The following is a 21,811-nucleotide window of genomic DNA, read 5'->3' on the forward strand; positions in this document are numbered from 1 at the left end:
GGCTAAGTAAATGGTTTTGGTTGATTGACATAACATGGTGTGATGGAGAAGAGTACCCAGTTCTTGAGACAAAGAACATGTATGAGTTAGAGTCCTTGCTTGTGGCACTAGTCTTTCTATTAAGTGAATAGGGATTTAAAGGCTGCTAATAATCAAGGAAAGAGTTTATGACCTGTGAGAACTATTTCCAGTCTTTTTTAAGGGCATATTAATTAACTTAAATAGCAGCCATCTCATTAAATGAGAAAGTTGAATACTGGTTTTATTGCTGTTTGATATTTGTATTGGTTGCTAGATTTTATGTTTTTGATTAGTTTAAATAAAGTAAATATTAACTCATTAATGTAGTTTGACAGTTACATTCTTTCAAACTTTGTGGTCCATAGCAGGAAACAGAGCCTTTGATGTTAAAAAATATATATGTTACAGAGCATAGTACTAAGGCTTAAAGATACCATAGAAACATTATCCATTATTTCAGTTAGAAGGAATAGAACAACTTGTGTCTACTTAGTTTAACCCCTTTTGTCCCAAACATCATTTTCAATATCGAAGAAGTGTGTGTGGGGGGAATTATATGTGGATTAAAAAAAAAATGGGGTATTTTGAAAGAGCTGGCAGGCATGTAGAATTACCTGACTACAGGAGATATTATTTCCAGCTAAGTCAACTCAGAATATATGTTAACCTGAACTTCATTTCTAAAATTGAGCCAATGGAGTTTTCCATGTTTATCCCTTCGAAGTATAATTGACATACTTCAAGGTTCAAGGTGTTCATTAGCTAGAATCATTCTATTGGCCATCCTTGCTTTAGTAGAGTCTATCTGTACTTAGCAGATACCTGTTCTCAGTATACAAAGCCTGTGGCTTGGATTTATTGTGAGACGTTAATGATAGAGTGAATTGATTCTCAGGGTCTGGAATGGTTCATCTGTAACAAAAAGACATTTTCAAAGCAAGTCAAAGCTTACACAGACCAATCTTATATACTGTCATTTACAGAAAATCTTTAATTAGGTATTTTATGAGCTAATAAAATATTCACCTAGACATTTCTTTCTAACCCCCAAAGTAACTTAGATATTGAGGGCACTCAGACAATTCTTGGTTTGAGATTTTCTTCTTGCTTGGTGGAAACATCGTTTATTCAATTATGTATTAAATTGTAAAGGTACTTATTGATAAAAAATATATAACAGCAGAAGTTATTTAATTGGTAATATTTGCCTATTGTATATTAGCAACAAACTCCACAACTTTAATTATAAAAGAAAAACATATAAGGCGTTATTTAAGTGCTGTATCAAATAACTTTTCCTTTTCTTAGTCTTAATTGATCCTATGCCATCCTGACTCAAATACGTGGCTAAAAGAGCATTTTTCTTAAGAAATCAAAGATTGTTCCCTTGAAATAGCTTGAAATATTTACTTGAAATATTTAAGCATTTTTCTTAAGAAATCAAAGATTGTTCCCTTGAAATAGCTTGAATATTGCCACTTGAAATAGCTAATATTTACTCTGTTGAGGGTTTAGAAATTGTTACTATGCTCCTTAAAGAATTAATTTATTTAGCAAATATTCATTGTATAACTTCTTTGTCAGGCAGTTTTCTAGAAATTGGGAGATAAAAGATTTAGAGTGAACATCATAGACATTGTCTTTTTTCTCATGGCACAAAAATCTAGGAAGAGAGACATCCAATTACATCCACAGAGATAAGCATGAAAGTCCAATCACTGGTGAAATATCACAGTTTGGGAGCACCTACCAGGGACACGTAGGGATATGGGGAAACATAGGGAGGGAAATGAAAGATTCTGGCAAGGCATGACATTTAAACTGAGATGTGAAGAATGAATAGGGGTTTGTGCCATGGGACAGGTGAACGTGTGTTGATAGAGAAAGGACAAAAGGGAAAGGGTGTTTCAGGAGAAGGAACAGACAGTGCCTCAATGTAGCCCTGTGATAAGAGAGTGTAGCACACACATGACTGGGACATGATATGTGAGGGGAGAAGTGACAGGACCTCACACAGGAGAAGTAGGGAGAGCCACACATGAAGGGCTTCATAAGCCATGGATTGTATCCTAGGATATAAGGGATTCACAGGAGATTTTGAGCAGAGCAAAATAATTTCAGATTTATACTTAAAAAAATCCCATTTGCAATATTTCAGACAATGGGTGGGGAGAAGCAAGAATGGGAGTCATAGCATCTACTGGAGTCATGATTGTTGGGAGACCAGTTATAAATGAAGAAGTGTGGATCTTGCCTGATGAGGAATAAGGAGCTGAGGATTCCTGTGAATGCATTTAGCCTTAGCTTTCAGTTTATTGCCTTCTGATTAATTTTGTTGTATTCTTTTGGAAATCCTGGGATGACTATAGTGGGGCCTCTGATGTGGTGATTCCCTAAACTGCTTTGAGGCTGTGATTGCCGGATGCAACTTTTTGTTATTTTATCTCTTTTTCATTTGAATTGCATTTGTAAAATAAGTAGTCTTTAAAATATTCTTGCAAGCCACTCAACTTGTATTTTAAATGTTTACATTTATTCTCTGAATTTTTCCTTACTAGAAATTGAGTTTTTCAATTAGACTTTACTAAACAGGAATAGGATATTTCAAGTTTTACTCCTCTTTCCAGTTTATTTCCTATTCCAGAAAAGTATTTCTTTACCTTGAGAGAACACTTTTTATGCCTGTTGAGTTGCCTTCCCTGTCATGTCACATCATGTCAACAAGTCCACTGTTCCTTAGTGGACTTGAAACTCCTCCTTATTCAATTCAATTTGCGACCACTTACTTACCTTGCATAATTACAGACTAGTCCTGTGATGACTTCAATTGAATAATTATCTCATGATCGCAATGGAAGAGTTTGTAAACTCAGACTCGGTTCAGCCACACGTATTTGGAGTCAAGACTTGAGTCCATTTTGGACTTGAGTCCATAACCCATGTCATATGCTTGGCCCCTTCAATATCTACTATATCTAGTAGTGAGTATCTATTTGAGTACATGCCTCCTTTTTATTTTTTGAGTGGGTTGGAGCTGCTCTGCATTGTTTTGGTTTGACTTAATCATAACTGTTTAACATTTGGTCCCAGGGTAACTTTCTGCTCCCCAGCCTCTAACTTTCTCCATTAACAAAATGACATCTCCTCTCCCCTAGCCCAGCTATGATTTACCATCACATATTATCTCTCTGCAATAAAACTTATTTCCAGTAGTGTAGCCAATAGAATTGCCTGTATTATTTCAAGTCACCAAATGGTAAAAGGTTGCTTAGAAAATTAAGCAACTATTAATCAAATAACACTGAGTACCCAGGTATGCTAAGTCACTAAGGGATACTTACTTTATACTTAGAAAGCAGGCACTGCTTTTTCTAAAATTAGGTACTTAGGACTATTTGCAAAATGTAAGGATGCAGTTTTAATAGAAACCATTTACAAACCAAGTTAGATAAATGAAATTTTCTACTCACTCAGCTTTTTCATGCAGTCACGAAGTCTGGTTTCCAAGCTAAGCACCCTTTGATGTAGTTCCTCGTAGTCATAGGCACCGATTTCTTCTTGAATCCCAGTGAGGACGGCAGACAGGTTCCGGATTTCTTCCTTGAACTGGGTGATTAACTTGGCATCTGTTTTGTACTGCTCCAGCACAGGGATCAAGGGCAGGAGCTCATCCATTTTCTCTTTCAGCTCCTGTGAAAAGCAGCCACTTGTTCCTGAGAGTCATTTAAACAGACCAAGCAGCTACATTTTTAAAAATAGTTATTTAAAGGAGATTATTTAAACAAACTCAACGTTTCCTTTTTTTTTAAATTAAAATTTTTTCTGTTGAGGTATAATTGGCATGTAACATTAATTTCAAGCATACAATATAATGATTTGATACTTTCATATAAATATTCCTTACTGATTTCTGGTTGAAATTAGGTATTTTGTGAGAATGTAAGTGGCCAAGTGATCATCAGTAGTTAATCCACTTTTCTCAGTTTTTTCAATACAAGAATGTCTCTTTACATGGTTACATACTTTTCTATAAAGCAAATTGATCCTTATCAAAATTACAAACTTCCTGTGGTAATAGTTATGAGTTTATGCATTATTTCACTTTCTGGTAGCACTTAAAAACAATGCATTACTTATTTAGGAAATATAAGTAGGGTTCATCTTTTAACTATGAATTATTAGAATTAGGCCAAATATTCTATTCCTGTTTAGTAAAGTCTAATTATCTACGCACTGATTATTTATGTTATAGGGGTACGTACAGGGAATTTTGGATCCTGGAACAGCTCTTCCTTAACACTTAGAATTTTTCCAGCTATGGCCTTCTAGCACTCTGTCCTTCCATTGTGCTCAGGTATTCCTTACGCTCTTTAATATCCATCTTAGCACAGCATAATTAGGAAGGTAAGTTCAGCAAGCATAATAAATCATGCAAAGCTTCTTAAAGAAATAAATGTTGATGTTTGCCATTTTTGAATTATTACCATACTGACTCCATTTGCCTTAGCATAGTTAATTTACAACTCTTTGCGTAAGGCAGAATTATATACCCATGAAGTAAATTAACTTTTTCAGCGACCAAGGAGCTCATAGTTTATACAATAAGAGAGCTAGTTGCACAGAGTTGTTTGAAACTGAAACACTGTTTTTTATCTTGTGAACAAGAAGCATATGTGGCCAACACCGTGTCCCTCTCTCCTAGCATCATGGAACCAAGCCACACCCATAGTAGTGCTTTAAGTTTCTAGACATGTTACCTTTTCTTCTTTTCCTTTATTTTGGTGGTGATGGTCATTGAAAATATTTCATGAGTTTGATTCAGTTGTGAGTTTATTGCAGATGATCTCATTTGTGAAATAGCTGCCACTGTTCTGATCATTTAAGAATAATCCATAGGTGCTATCAGAAACCATGTTGTACACTAATTTAAGGAGCTGAAAATTGCATTTAGAAATTAAATTTAGAAGATGTTATTCCTATAAATGTATTAAAATATCAGGAGCTCCCGTTGCTGCCCTGACTTACGGGCTTATGTTTTTTGTGGGGAAATCTCCACTTGCTGGATAAGGTTGGAATTCTTTGAATTTGTTTATATGTCCATGTTGAGTGGGAGGGGAAAGAGAGTCCTAATAATGAGAAAGATTCATAAGTATCACAGTCAAAAGAATTGCCTTGCTTTGTTAATTTTAGTGGCTCATTTTGAAATAAACTTGGTAGTTTGAGCAACTTGTGGCATCCCTAAAAGAAGACACAGTCCCATCATTAGAAATTTTATAAGACTTCTGTTGACACCATTTGCTGCATTTTATAGCAACAGTTTCAGTGAGGAGCTTTACATTCTACTGTGGGAATATTGAAAAGAGTAATTCAGTGTCACAATTCTGGTGGTGGTTTTTCCCCTGAACTGAAAAAAAAAAGTATTTATGGTTTTGGATATTTTCATAAAATTCCTAATTTGATTATTGGCAGTCAGTTTTGAGACTGAATACTTGTCAGAGAGCAGTGGGAAGTCCAACCAATATACAATCAAATACTTAAAAGGTTAAAGTAGAGTAGCTGAGATCTCTGCTTACTAATCCCTTTTAGAATTTCACTTTCTACTATGTTGCTCTTATAGCAATGGTTGTAGCTGACTATCTTGCCCAGTCATGATTTCTTCACAGAAAAATGAGAGATGCAAATATGATAACTAGAGCAAGCTTTTCATCTTGAAGAGTGTAGAAGACAAAACCTCCTCAGTATTTTTTGATAAGTTGAAAATGGTGTATTAGAAGATTTCTTCCAGTTTAAATTAAAATGAACACAACAGCCATAGACTCATAGACACTGAGAAGTGACCGGTGGTCAACGTGGGAGAGGAGTTGGGGTGGGTGGCTGGGGTGGATGAGGGTGATAAAGAAGTATAAAAATTTCAGTCATAATATAAGTTGGTTACGGGGATGGAAGTGCAGCATAGAGAACATAGTCAGTGGTTCTGTAATATTTTTGTGTTGACAGTAACTGCATTAGTTGGGGTGAGGGTTTATTAATGTAACTGTTGAACCACTGTGTTGTATACTTGAAACCAATGTAATACTGTATATCAACTATACCTCAATAAAAAAACACTTAAAAAAGTATTCTTGTATGTTAAACTTATTTCTGGAATGTTCCATTTCTTTTTTTCAAAATACAGTACCTCAAGCAAAATGTGACTCATGGTAGGAATGAATGAAGAAATTCAAAAAACATACTGAGCATCTAATTATTCTTAAATTTAAATCAGAGCTATACATAGTCTACTTGGAGAATCAGTGTGGCTTTGGTCTTAGGCTTAACTCTGAAGCTGGACTTGGTGGTTCTGATACATGTTAGATGTTTGACTATAGACTGATTATATCAGTCTCTTCTGAATTATGGGGATAAAAGTAGTGCCTACGATTGCTGTGAGGATTAAATTAGTTAATATATAATATATTTAAGGTGCTTGGAACTATGTGTTGAATATGGGTAATTTCTCAGAAAAATAATCTTATCATTGCTGTTTAGATTTTGGCATAAAACTTGATCTACATGGATTACATGAACGAAAAAAATCAAAACCATTATGTTATATGCTACTGCCTGAAAATTAAGCTTTCTTATTGGTGGCCTGGTTGCTGCTAGGCAAATTTATAGAATAGACAGACTATGTCTTGTGTTTCTTTCTGCTTTGTATCTTTTTGCTGCCTTCTCCCAGAAGTTCCTGGAGATGCAGGTGCTTCATCGTGTGTCCCCAGCCTTGGCACTCTCAGGCTGTTGCTTGGTGTCACCGAGTTCTGCACTGTCCATCTGAGCTTGAGTAGTTTTCACTTTGAGCCAGACAGCCTGAGCTTCTCTCCTGTCCACCTTTCTTTCTGGGGATGCTACCCTGTGCCGTAAGTGTCAGTTCACCATTTCCTACTATGTTGGCCTCAGCCTTAGGCTCACAGTACTGCTCCACACGCACAGTTTATACTCTAACCCTGAACATTGAAAACCGACATTGAAAACCATTTGGTTTTCTTGATCTCCTCTGTGATTTAGTATTTGGGGACTAGTCCAAGATGGCTTTTTTGAATATTGCCAAATCTTTTGATTCTTCCCCTGATCTTCTCTAAACAATATTAAACAAAATTAATCAGCCTTTTGTTTTGTTGAATGATGTTTATTCCTCTACTTACCATCAGTTTTGCCTGCCTGTTTGTTAGTTGTCTTTCATAGAAGAGATATGATGCATTACGTATTCAGCAGAGGGTCCAACACTGCCTTACATGCAGGACATGCTCAATAAACACTGATTGAAATTCATTCACTTGCTCCTCCACTTTATATTCTTCTCTTTACCATTTCCACATAAATTATCTATTTGTCCAGTACGCTCATTCTCTTATGTCCAGTGATACTTAAATTTATTACATCTTTTAGGCCTTACTCTAATTTGCTCTAATTTCTTAACCTCTTTGGTTTTGCTTATTTCTCCCTTCAAATTAAACTTCATGATTCATCACTTCAGCCTCCTCTCTTTTGAATAACCCCAACTTAATTACCCTCTGTTACTATTGTGTGCCTTCCTGGTAAAACTTTAAAACTGGTTCAGTGCAGTACTGTTTTCTGTGTCTTTCTACTAAGGATTTGGAGCATCACTGAAGAAAATTAGAAAATCATGGAAATTTCTGCCACATTAAAATGTGCTATGCAGAGATCCTGTTGCATGTCCCTGACTAGCTCCCTGTCCGTCACCATTATGTGTAAAGAGCACTTCTGATGCTTGCTCCAGAGCTTGAATTTGGTTTCAGTCCCTTACCATCACAGTGAATCTCACTTACTAATTGGCAGGGAAAGCAGAGGCTATTAAAACCTCTGCTTATAAAACCACAGTGTGTTATATAAATTATGTGCTATGCCATTGTAAGAATATTTCTTTTCAGTAGAGGCTGAAATGGTATTATTGTGGTCATATTTGTATTTTTCATCTATGGCACTGTCATACATAGTTAATAAAAGTCCACAAAGCCATGCTTAAAAGCATTATTTCTCTATTTTAAGTTTCTAGATAATTGCCAAAAAACAACTTAAAGTCTAAAGACTTTATATCAAATTATGAAATAACCATTTTTAATATGCTATTAAAATGGTATAACCACCTCTTTTAATAAGTTATATTCTGTATATTTCTCCCAATATTAGCAGGACATAAAATCATTAGAAAAATTTTGATAAATTTAACTATTAATTTTCTTTGAGATTTCCCCTTGTCATAGATATGGAAGTGCTGTAAATCTGTCCAGAATCTCCAAGCTCTAGGAGGATGAGGCTCTTTTTATAGCAAGCCTTCTATGCATTCCTATCAGTTAATGGTGGAGAGGTGAGTGATGCCCCCAGTGAGTCTTTAACCTTGGATGCATGGGCCAATGCACAGTTATTTCTTGCCCTCAGTGTCTCATTTGGGTTGATAAGACTGCAGAAGTCGAACCTACTTGAAAATGCTTGGTCATGAGTGTTTTCCGATCATCTTCAATCTGCCGAAACTTGGTTTTCAGCCCTTTCATTTGGGTTTCCATTTTTAGAACATATTGAAAATCTCTCTGAGTTCTCAAGTTTAAGACTTCAATAGACTGGGACATGTTCTGAACCTGTTAAAGAAGAACATTGGCCATACGTTATTATCTGTTTACAGGTATATGCAGTCACTACTGAAGTAGCAAAAATAACATTAATGTAAAGAACTGGAAGTGCCAAATCCATAATTGCATTAACACATGACAATTTCAGAAGGACAATTCTTCATGATACGTATTCAAAAAATTCAGCAAAGGAAAATTAAACCTAGGCAGGAAATAATAAAATGGACATTCTAGCATTAGAGATGAATAGATGTAAATAAGAATTTAGTATGTCAGAAAAATGAATTTTTTAAATAGGATTTTCATTTCAGGACTTTATAAACTTATAAATGCCCCAATCTGTTAAATGATAAAATAAGTTGTTTCTATAAATACTAAATCTAATTTCCTCAAGATGCTTAGCAATTGTGGATGGTGGTGAGGTGTTGTCACACAGACCTAGAATGCATGCATTACAGTGTAGTTACTTAAAGCTGCGTCTTAAGAACTCCCAGGGGTGAGATCGAATTGGCTAAGAGGAGTGGTGGTAGTGCTGGGACGCATCCTAACTCAGCACACTGTTTAAGAGACCTGGAAAATGGCAACTGTATCAAGTGTTTGTTAAATAGGCAATAAATACTTGTTAAGCTGATGGTGTCATCCCAAGTTTATTGAGCCCCAGGCTATTTAGATGTAGGCAATAGGTGACCTGTAAAACCTGTAGAAATGAGGAAAGAAAGGCTACTTTAATTTTTGTGGCAGCAAATACCTGGAAACAAAGTGAAAGCCTCTAATAGTAGGAGAGTTTTTAAATGAATTGAGGAATGGAAGATGAATACACTCTTTTAAAGAATAAGGTAGATCTCCTATACCTTTGGCACTCAAAATATTGTCTGCAGAGCAACAAATTTGACATCACCTAGGAGCTTGTCAGAAATGCAGCATCTTAGCACCCTCCCCAGAACTACTGAGAGTGCATTTTGTTAAGGTTTCTCCAAAGATTCCTATGTTTATTCAATCTTGAGAAACACTGTTCAACATGGAGGAATTTCTATGAGAAAAGCAAATGTAAAAGATCTTTATATGATTTCATTCTTTTATTCAAAATCAAATGTTATCTCACTCTTTTTCCTTCTCTCATTCTTTCTCTCCTTATGTCACTCAGTCACATACATATAAAAGACAATGGAATATATAAGCAAAAAATTGTGGAGAAAGTTATGGAAAATCAGAAGAACACATAATAAGGTTGTTAACAGTTTTCCTATAGGGGTGAGATGTGGGTGATAAGAGAACTAAGAAAATAAACATTGTAGAAAGGGATCCTTCATAATTAGATGATACATAAATCCATCTGCATAGAATTTATATGTTTTATTTGCATAAATGAATACATGAATGCTTGGACACCAAAACAATGGTGGTGAAATTAGAGGTGAGTTTTGTTTCATATAATTTTATCCCATTTACTTTTAAATAAACATGTTTATGTAATAAAAAAAACTATTTTAATTGCAAAAATTGTGCGTTAAAAATAAGAAAGGGATGATTTGTTCAAAGACAAATTTTTATCATCAGGTAAAATCACAAATTTTAGCAGCTATAAACAGCTATAAAGAGCCAAAAAACATTTTGGTATGTCACCCAGAACTGGCACATTCAGAAAAGGCTGTGAATTCTGCCTTGGCTTGCCTCAATTCCTCTTCTTTTTGTCCGAGAAGGTCATATTTTCCTATCTCTTTTTCTTTTGTCCTGCCCTTTATGAATCTGTTTTTTTCAGGACATAGTACAGCCTGGCTTGTATTAAAATTAATTGTGTAATGTGTATATTGGATGGAAGCAGAGAAGTGACCGACCATCTCTGAGCTCCATTTGGTTAGAGCTGTGTCTTACTCACATCATGTATTTCCAAGGCCTTACACAGAACCAGGCACAGAATAATTGCTCAGTAAATATCTGTTGGGTAAAATTATGTTAGGCCTCCAATAGTAGTAATAGGTAATTAATATTTTAATTATGTTGAGGAAAATTTCCTCCTCCTATCACTGTAGGCTAAGCTATAACATTTCATGACTCCCAAATATTTCTTAATTCACTATCAGTCCTACATTCAGAAAGCTTCATTAAAAGAAAAAATATCTTTAGTGCAGGACAAAATTACTGAGACAGCATTGAAAGCATGGTAGCTATATCTTGGATAAATACAATGCTTTCAGAATAATTTTCAATTCCATTATGATTAAGCATGAATAAAGAGAAACTATTTGTGTTAAATAAGCTATCTACAACTTTGAATATGGCATTTGTCTCTAAAGACACCCATCACTGGATGGCCAATCTTCTAGAAATTCTGTGTTCATAGGCAGAATCCATACAAATAGAGAATGATAAGCAAATGAGATATTCTGGATGAAGTTAGAACAGTCTCTCTTTTATTTTGCATCTGACCTACCTTATCATGTTAATTTTCAACTTTTTATTTGTGTTGTGGGAAAATGCACTGAGAGAATTTTTGCTGAGACTTGTGACTGTCTGTGTTGTAGCCTCATACATAATTCTGAGAGAGACATTTGGGGTAATGGCTAGAAATGGAGCTAATTGGAAAAGATTGGGTTCTAGATTGCCTTTTGCTTTTCTGGCTGGCTGTATCAAGGGTTGTTTAGTTTCCCACTGGTTTGGAGATCTACTGAGCTTCAGTTTTCTGATGATTCTGAGACTGGATCCCCATGATTACACTCCTGGGAAAAGGAGCCATCCGGTCTGGTTCCTGTTTTAGTCTGCTTGTCACTGATATTCTGAAATTCAGCTTTCCAGACATGTCCCTGTGTTTAGACTCTCTCTACGTAATTTGGTGAGCTCATTGACCCTTTCAATAGTTCTTTGAATTCATTATTTATCCTGGTTTTCTTTATAAATAAAAATATCTGAGGCCATTCTGAACTTAAACACAAATAATTTAGGTCTTCATGCTCATTCATAATTTGTGTGGAGGCTACTTGAAAAAAAAAAAAGAGTCCTATGGTTTAATATGTCAGGATGACCTGGGGATAGCAAAAATAGAGATTTCTTTGCTTGTCTACACAGAACCTATAATAGTAAACTGTGTGATGGAAATCAAGAGTAGGTTATTATGTACAATGTTTATTATAATTATTTTTCAGGGAGATGTCACCAATATCCTGTTTCAAAAACCACACTTCAGGGAATATTGATCTACACAGTGCAGCGCATCTTCACCTGTTCAAAAAAGCTGCATATAAAATATCTTTTTAAGTGGACAATTTTAGTTTGGGCATTCTAAGATGTGAAATACTGTTAAACCAATTGTTATTTTTCTAATATTCAGTAATATAAATACTTGTTAAAACTGTTTGATAGAGTATCACTTAAATATGCATAGGTACCCCCAGTGGTATTCTGGATGACACTGGCATGGTGTTGAGAAAATGCAAAACTGATCTGGTACAGCTTCACAGTCTACTGGCTAAGTGACATTGGTAGGGTTTTTAATTTCAGAAAGCATAGTTTCCTTTTATGCAAACTTAGGATAACTACCTCTGCTGATTTAATGGAATGAGAAAAAATATAATACATGGGAATTATTGTTATTGATATTACCCTTCTTTACATTCCCTAGTTATATGACTAAATTGATCCTTTGGTTAATGGTTAAATGGGCTGCTTAGAGGTCATGCTCTGTTTGCCTTTTGGTACCTTGATATACATGAAACAACAGAGAAGGCAGCAAGGGACTGACTCAGTCTGAATAAGGAGCACTTGTTTCAGATACCTTTTCTCTGGGTAATTACAGCAAACCAGTGTTACTCCCTACATTGCACATAATTTACTATCCTCTGTTGGCAGAACACTACCAAATGCTAAATTTGACAAGTCTAACTTGTGGTGACCTTGATTTTGTTAATATATTTTATTTATTCTTAGTCATTTAGATACTGGTGAATTTTTAAAGGTGTGATTTTCTAGAAATTTTTAAAAACATTAAACAACTTGTATATTGGATAAACTGGCCATATCAATTTCAACAATGCTTTCAGTCAACTTCTTGGTTATATGTTATTTTTTTTTCCGTAGTCATCCTTCACTTATTTCTGATTTTAACATAGTGCTGTGTTACATTTACTTTGGATCTATACCATGTAAGTTATTATCCACTTCCTAACGTTCATATTTTATTTGAACTTTTTTCAACTGATTTTTGAAGAAATGTCTGAGTGTATGTGTGTGTATGCATTGCTATACTGAAAAATAGTAACAAAATCAGGTATGGTGTCTAAAAAAATGTTTCTCACCATAGTTGATATAGAAAATACATATTTTTGCATAGAATATAAGTTTGGAGCAGAAAGTCAGTAATCTGAGAGGAAATATAATTTAATAGAAAAGCAAAATTGGAATTTGAAAACTTAACTCTTTTTACCAATAAAATTAATTTCCCTAGTAACCAAACAATATTACACTATGTATTTGAATTTTTTTCACAGAAATAAAATCAACATTAGAAAAAAATGCCCAAGAATAAACATAGTCCATAAGTCATGACTTCTAATAGTTGAGAGGCACATAAGCTAGAGTCATTCACTTGAATGAAAATGACATTTGCTTTTGTCTGGGGGGCAGATATAGACAAAGCAGGGAAAATGGGATCTTATTATATAAAGAGACTCAAGACGAGAGCCAACAAATACCATAGCTCAGAGGAGAGGGGAAGGAAAAACAGACTAATGTTTGTATAAAAACATGAAAGAAGTCATCTTAATATCTTAGAGCATCAGTAGGCTTCCAGATAATGTACACAGAGGAAACTTATTTTCATTATATGGCACTGAAGAACGTTACTGTGGTTAGGCTTAACATGGCATAAACTAGGAGTATCTGTATTAACAAATTCAGTGCTTTCATTTTTCTAGTTTCTCTCAAATTTTCTGTAAAAAAATCCTATTCAGTGCCATAATTGCGTGGATGATCATGGAAATGATATTGCACAGAGTGAATTGTTGAGCGTTATGTCCTCTAAAAATACATAGTACCTAATTTATCTTATTATTCCTGGAGTTTTTAAAAATCCAAACATTTTGTCTTCTTTCCTTCACTCTGGCCACCCCAGCTGTCCCACTATATTCAGAGCCCAACACAGTGAAAGTCTGAATGAGAATAATTGAAAGAACCATTTATTGTTTTCTTTTTTTTTTCTCCACAAACTAAACATAAATAACCTTTCATGAGCTGACTTTTCTTTGTAAAAGAGAACAAATCAAGGGCATTCTGCATTTGATTGTTATGGATCCAACTCAAGTAAATTATACAGAGAGAATGCTATTGTATGAAGTTGAAGAGTTTACTGTTCAAAGGAATGACTTAGAGAATGATGATAAATACTTGAAATTACTCATTATCTGTCTAGATAGCTTGCATATTGCCTGTCTTTATTTTAACTTCCTTGCAAGGTTTTTAATGGGATCCAAAAGTATGAGCTCAAAGAGCCTAGTGTGATCCTAAGAGTTGTGGCTAGATTTCTGTCTTGGAATAAGACTTTGTGCTTTTTTTTTCTTAAGGAGGGATTCACTTTTTGTGAAGATACACGGTAGAGAGCCAGTCTTGAAGGCAAGGCTGAGAAAACTAAAAAAGTTATGTAAATAGAAACAACACAGCAGAAAGCTTCAGGTACTCCTTCCAAGGAAGGGGGGAAAGTTTGCTTGAGAAGGGGGACAAAAATGGGAAGGCCCCTCCTCTCCATTTCCTGTTTTTCTATATTTCCTTTTCAAAGAATGGTAAATTTCAATACAATATGCACAGGGCACACAAGACACCTACCTTTTCCAGCAGTTGGCGAAGTTGCCTGCTTTTGGCATCCCGGGAACACAGGTTTTGTTCTGGAGCAACCACTGTGCATATGCATCGTCCATCAGGATCCTGTGCTGAGCTGTACACTTGCCACCCTTCTTTGGGACTAATCTGAGTCTGAGGAAACCAATAGCAAACACACAAAACACAGACCCCCATTATAGGATAAAGAGATTATGGACTTGTAGCATTTTAAGCAAAGCATCTTTTTTGCTAATTAAAGTTTGTTTTTGTTCTTTAAAGTTAGAGATTGAACAACTTACATAAGAAGTGAACCTTTATTCATTTATATCTTTCTTTTCAGTGCCCAGGAAGAGAGATTCTTAGGTTCCATATTACAATTTATCAACCCTGCATGACTTCCTTATGCTTTTGTCATACCAGGACATTTTAATGCAACTTTAAAAACATCTGATAACCATTTTGTCACATATTACCAGTCTTTCCACATGAGATCTGTTAGCTTGTCTTTCTCAACAGTAAATGGTGATTAGTAGTGTTTCTGATAATTATTCATATGTGATAGTCTGAAGCAAAGCCCTTTCCCAAAGAGGGGATATCCCTTCTTGGGATAATTGAAGGGCCAATTATTGATAAAACTGGAAAGGTATCATATGTATAGGGTAAAAATAATTAGAAAAGCATTGTTTTGCAAAGGATGCAGAGTCCCAGAGGAGTCAGAGAGTGTTGGGTATAGTCTGCCAAACTGATCTTCCCAAATTAGCTTTGTGCAGTTATCACCCTACCTCCCTAGAACCGTAAGTTAAAGTAGTATTCCCTCTCCTGCCTTCTGCTTCCTATTTATGCATTTAGTTTTATCTCCTTTATCTTGCTATAGGAAACTTCTCTCCAGCCAAACTGGTCTATGTGTGCCCTGAAAGCATGCCACCTTGATTCACGTCTTTTTATATTATGTGTTTTGCTTCTCTGCTTGGAATCCCTCCTTTATAAGCCTTCAATTTATTCAATCCTCATGGTTCTACCTTTTCTGAAGGATTGCCCATGTCGTTCATTAGGTGTTTAATGTGTGTTGTCTACTATTGTCATTTGTCTTTCATATGTCTTATTTCGATTAGTTTATATCCAGCTACTAGATACATTCAGTGTTTCCTATCTGCCATATCAAATACAAAGATAAGTATCCTCATCTTTTTTGTCTAGTTATTTTTCAGGAAGAATTGTGTTTTAAACATGCACTGCCCATTGTGCAGACAGTGGGCCATCGGTGCCATCACACACTGTCCAGAGAGACACTCGTTTATTCCTGCAGCTCCTGAAAGCAGTGGCAGCTTGGCTGTCAGTGGTGCATCTCTTTGGGGATTGCTGGGCTGAAGAATGCTGCCTGCTCAAGGCCACGCCCTATTCCAAGGGACAGCTTGTGTTCATTGACTTGCTGATGCAGGGATACAAAGAAGCACCTTAGGAAGCAGGAATTATTGTTCCCATTTCACAGAAGAGAAAATTAGTCAGCCTGCCTGAAAATCACAGCTTGTATGTACTAGAGCCACGTATGAAGTTCAGCAGCAGGCTCTACAGCAGTATTGTGCAATAGAAACATAATGAAAGATGCATGTGTAATTTTAAATTTTCTTCCAGATTTAAAAAAGTAAAAGGAAACATGTAAAACTAATTTTAATATGTTTAATTTAACTCAGTGTACCCAAAATATCACCATTTCAACACATAATATAAAAATTATTCATGAAACTTTACAGTCTGTTTTTTTCTCCTTTTTTTTTGTACCATCTTTGAAATTGAGTGTGCATTTTATACTTATGGCACACCTCAGCTGGGACCAGCCACCTCTAAGTGCTTAGGAGCCACATGTGGCCTCCTTATTGGACAGTGCAGCATCAGAGTCCTGCTTTTAATTCCAAGGCTATGTCCATATCAATGATTCCAAACATTCTGTTTTTAAAGGTCAGTCATATGGAAAAAACACCTGACAAATGTTACATAGACAAATCATCCAATTTACATGTGAATTTGTTTTTCTTGTGGAGATATCAGATAAATCACTGGGCCTCCTTCTAGCTAAGCTCTAGCCTCCTTCTACAGCCAGGATCTGCAATTCTGCCTTCCTTAATTCCTTCTATTGTTTCCAGGAATCCAGAAAATAGAGGTATTTCTTGTGTGATCAGGAGAAGAGGGAGATGAATTTATCCAGAAAACAAGATGTTTAGTGAATCAGGCTAGAGGGGCTAGCCTGAGGAAGGGAGAGAGAAGGGCTGAGGGTTGGAAGCTGAGATGGAGCTGGGAACTGGGAGGTGAATGGACATTAGCAGAAAATTATTTTGCAAAATGTCCTGTGTTACCGTGCTGCTCTATTTGACTAGTGGCTGGAGTGCTTTGCCTGGTCGGAAGCAAATTATTAAAAGAACTAAGCCAGCTCACTTCCTTCACCACAGATCTGCCATAGTCTGTGAGATCTCTGTCTCTGGAATTCAGAGTAGAACAGACATAATCTACTAATTCTGTCCTGGGTCTCAGCTCATTACATATCATCAACCAACACACAATTCTTTTTCTTTTCAAAGGCTTTAGTGATCATCACTACAAGGCGCTGATAGGCATTCCAAAACAATCATGAACAGATGCTGAGGAAGCTAGAAACTGTCATAAAGATACCATTCTTCTTGTCCTTGATCTGTAATGAAAAACAAATGGTGCCAAACCGATCTTTTCAGCTACCCTTTTCAGGTAGCTCACAGAAGTGTCTGTGCTACCTTTTATTTCTGGGGTATTCATTATCATACCTTTCTTCCCATTCCCTTCCTTCATTCTAGCATTTATGCCTGAATATCCAGTTAGGATAAAAGATGTCCCTAGAATTATATATAATTGGAATCAGAGAGGATCTAAAAGATTATTGTGTTATTCTTTTTGTTTTAAAGAAGAAAAATGCAGAGGTTTTCTACAGAATAGAGAAAGGAACAGCTTAGCAGAGTAATTTCAATGATATAATTAAAGGTGTAAGCTGAGTAACAGTATGGGATTATTATACTTAGATATAGGTCCTATAGTTTCACCTAGTCTTCTAACATTGGACACAAATCTCAAATATGTCATAAAATTAAGGCTTGTCAGTAGAATAAGTTTAGCTTTTTGTAGCTTTGGGTAGCAGAAGCTACCCAATTATATTACTAAAATATCTTTAACAGCAGTGCAAACACTTATTATTAAATCTGGCAGCTTTAATATTGATGTTCTCTTGCCAAGTGTTTGGCTAACTAGTGAGGAGCTTATCATGACAGGGCAAGTTGTCAGTTGCTTTCTGGAATGAGGGAAGCAGAAAATGTGAATAGAGTTTGATGTTCATTTAGCATTCTCCCTGAAGTGTCAGCTTAATAAGAGTAGATTCCAGGGTTGTTTGTATTTCCCACTGTCTTCTTGTAAAAATCATTGAAAAGAACCATGATCTTATCTACTACGAGGTAGTCTGAATGATCTCAACTATAACAAGTTACCTCTTTGGCAAGAAAAATATAACTCTGAAGAGAAAAAAGCTAATATAAAAGATGAGTATCTGACAGTCCTGTTTTTTGAAAGAGACTTTTGTGCCAGGGTCAGTGATAAATAAAGGAAGCTTTATGAGTGTCCGAGTGCTGCCTTTTAGGGCACCCATCCTGGCATTGAAAAGAGAACCAAAATAAAACCAGCTAAAACCTTAGGTGGAAGGAACTATTTAGATGGTTATTGGATGCCAATGAGAAAAGACCTGATCTGATTTTAACTTGTAAGAACAATTATTCAGGTGTCAAAAAAAACTCTATAGCAAGCATATATGGAGCTACTACTTGGCAGTTCACATGTTGAATATCACAGTAACCCTATGGACTAGGTGGTGGTATTCTGCTCATTTTATAGGTGAGGAAACTGAGACTTAGAAACAGGAAAGAACTTGTTCAAGGTCATGTAGTGGGTAATCAGCGGAGCTTGGATTTGCATTTGTACAGTGTGATTTCAGAGACTGAAAATTTATTTACCATGCTGTAACACAAGTTATCTAAAGTTGCCTTTTATATATGATGAATATAACTTGATAGAATTTTCAGAACTACTGTGAAGCCCAGTCCTTGGACCTGGGGCTTGCACATAGTTTATTAGTATCCAAAGCATTGCAAATCATAGTGATTACTAATGCAGTTCTCTTCGAACCTTTTGTGTTAAGTAGAAGAACTAAATGAACTATTTAGCAGCTTTTAATATTACAAAACTCATAAATATTTAAGAATGCTGTAAATAGAATTACAATGATAGTTTTAACAATTGGATTTCATGTCTGGATTCTTTGCTTATATTTTAACTACACAGCTATGGTTTATAAATATAAACCTGCTGTGTGAATGTTCTCTTAAAACTTCAGGGACTTTGTACAGAAAAGAAAGATCCTGAGGACTGAGGGAACAGTAAAAGGGAATAAAAATGTCTTGCATTTCAATTGTTTTTCTGTTTATAAAATCCTTTCTCTTACTTTTTTGAAACCTTTAGAAATATACTTTATCTTTTTTATTTATGAGGAAACTGAAATTCAGTCATCATAAGCAATTTTTTTCACATCACCTATTTAGATTTAGTAAATGTCACATATAGGACTTATGCCAGTTTTCTCTTCCTTTCAGCCCAGAGCACTTCATTCTCATCTTCTGCAGAAAGATGCAGGTAGATGGTCTATGTTCACTTAAGTAATAGCAAAAAAAAAAAAAAAAAGCTTTAGGGTAAGTGGAGGCCATTATCTAAACAGTATGGAAATAAGTAGTAATTGGCACTCCAGAGAAGTAGTTAGCAGTAAAGGCTCAGCAAGACACCCCAAGTATTCCTGTGAAAGAAGGCCTTGAAATCTTTTATCAGGGCCCACGTGGAGGGGCAGGCAAAGGGACAGAATTCTGATCCTTGAAGAGAACAAAATCAGTTGGTAGAACATTACTGGGCCTTATGTTTTATGTTGAGTTTCTGGGTATTTCATAAAATTACAGACTGAGGCAAAAGGAGTAAGGGATCTAGCTACTGGGAATGGTGTACAAGGTAGGGGGAGATAAAGCAGAAAAAAATCTGTTTATTGAAACCTATTACATTTAGAATGGAGATACCTAAATGATGAAATACCTCTTATAAATTTTTTGTCTGAGAATAGGTTTGGTCTCAGAGAGTGAAAATGGTTTGGCTAATGACTTTAGTTGTGGAGGTAGGAGAAATGTGGAGCTAGGGAAGGAATTAAAGAGATGTTGACAGACCATGGTAAAAGAAACTGTATTATGGAGGACGTGTTAATAAAGATGTCACTGCATACCAGTTTTCTTCCTATTTCTTAGGAGACTAGTTGGAGCTGAAATAAGAAATGCATATTCTTCACTCAAGAAAACTCTAAGGCTATTAGAAAACAACTATAAAAACAAAAATAACAAGCAAAAAACCAAAGAAAACATAAAATTTAGGTTGGCTGGTCACTTCCAACATTCTGGAAATCACAAGGACTTAGAGTTGGCAAGGATTTAACAGTCACATCTGGTCATGTCTTTCCACCCAGTGACACCAATACCTGTTCTCCTTGCGTTTCTACTTGGACTCTGCAGGGTGGGAATTTCACTGCTTTGTAGGCAGCCCCTTCCATTGGTGAAAAGCTGCGGGTATGGATCTAAACTTCTCTCTATATTATAATTTTCCCCCTTTGGCCCTATTCCTACTTAACTTTAATAAGAGTAAACCTACTCTCTCATTCATGTCACTCTTCTTGTCTATCACATTCTTTGTGACTCTCAAGATTTGTCATTTTGTTCTCTTCTCCTCCCACTCCTTAATTTGTTTAACTGCTCTTTCACGGAATGGACATTGCCTAAGGATTTGGGGAAGAAAAACAAGTGTCATACAAAACAGAGATGTAAGATATCTTCATTCAGGACTAAAAACAGTTGAGTCGAGGATAAGAAACTTAAAAGAGTGTTGAGAATTTATATTGGGGTATTCTACTCATTTTACAGAACTTAAAACTGACTAACTCATTGAAGTAGTTATTTATGAGAAGCCAGCTACATGTTTGAAAATGTAGCAAAACAAATCTCTTATGCCCAGAGGTCCATTCGAAGCCTCTTCCCACCACAGCGGTAGGGCTGACTGAGAACAGCTGGTGTCTGTTGAATGTCCTCTGCTTGTTTAATTGCTCTTTTTCAGGATCTTCTTAGTGTGGAGTCCACAGCATGGGGTATTTCTCAGAAGTTCAGCCTCAAGGGGAAGTTGCTGTGCATCAGAGTAGTACCAAAGGGAGCCCGAGCTTTCTCAGAGCCAAGGCTTTGCCTCTGCAGAAACCAGCAACTCTGATGGATCCAGTGACAGATTAGCAGGGAAAAAAAAAAGAGAGAAGAAAGGAAAGAAAACAGGGCCAAGGACTAGGATAAAAGAATGTTTCAAGACTGTCAGAAAAACAAGAGGGAGCTTATTTCCCTAATTAGAAGCTTTAGTTACCTACTTACTAACAAAACATCCTGGACATTTAAAAACCCTTTTACCTTTTGAAACAAATATACACTGCTTATTTCACAGACATCTATCGTAAACAGATTTGATTACATTTATTGATTAAAACCCTATCTTTCTTATTTTTGTGTTTTATTTTATTCAGGTCATTTGAAGCTATTCTTCTAAAGAAAAGAACTATACATATTTGTGTAAATCTGCATTTTTTTGCATCTGTACATCCCACAAATACGCATTCCATAGGTCTTAAAATTTGTTTTGAGTGTGTGTGTGTGTGTGTGTGTGTGTGTGTGTGTGTTTGTATACAGAATTGTAGGCTTATCCAATTCATACTATCTAAAGTGAGAACAGAAGAGTGAGATAATTGAGAAGGGCTGGTCATCACAGCTATAACTACTGGGAAGGGAAATGTTAACCCTTCTGTCTAAGGGACCTGTTGTCCAGGGACATGGGTGTCCTACACCACCTGAGCAGGACAGAGAGAACCTAGTATGGAACTGGGTACAAGGACAAGCAAAGGTGGGCAAGGTGACTTCCCTGGGCAGGACTGCAGTCTGGTGACTTGCTTCCATCCTTGGCTCTGTCCTTCTCCAGCTGGGGGAAATCTGATTAAGTCACACATTTTGGGTCTGACTTTCCACTTGCAGAATGAGGAGGTGGGATTGGATTAGTCGTGTTTCCAACTAAGACCTTGAATGCTCTAAAGTTTTGTAGAGGTACCCTGCCTTAGGCAAGGGGTTGATTGTGTGGGAGGGAGCAGATAGATGGTGGAGGCCTAGTACATCCCTCCCCTGACCATTTATCATTTGACCCATTATCTGTTTTACATATTGGATTTCCACTTCAGCAGATAT

General features: G+C 36.0%; 1 protein-coding gene across 2 annotated transcripts in view; it reads right to left on the reverse strand.

Moving 5' to 3' along the window:
- Positions 1-21,811, reverse strand: part of OLFM3 (olfactomedin 3) — a 170,844-nt gene that overhangs the window by 17,176 nt on the left and 131,857 nt on the right. For both annotated transcript variants that reach the window (XM_036879055.2, XM_036879054.2), the window contains exons 2-4: positions 14,457-14,603; positions 8,499-8,654; positions 3,492-3,711 (exon numbers count right to left, since the gene is read on the reverse strand). In XM_036879055.2, the coding sequence (XP_036734950.1) occupies positions 3,492-3,711; positions 8,499-8,654; positions 14,457-14,603 (523 nt within the window). The remainder of the gene's footprint in view (positions 1-3,491; positions 3,712-8,498; positions 8,655-14,456; positions 14,604-21,811) is intronic.

This window comes from Manis pentadactyla, chromosome 4 (assembly GCF_030020395.1).
Source record: "Manis pentadactyla isolate mManPen7 chromosome 4, mManPen7.hap1, whole genome shotgun sequence".
NCBI lineage: Eukaryota > Metazoa > Chordata > Mammalia > Pholidota > Manidae > Manis > Manis pentadactyla.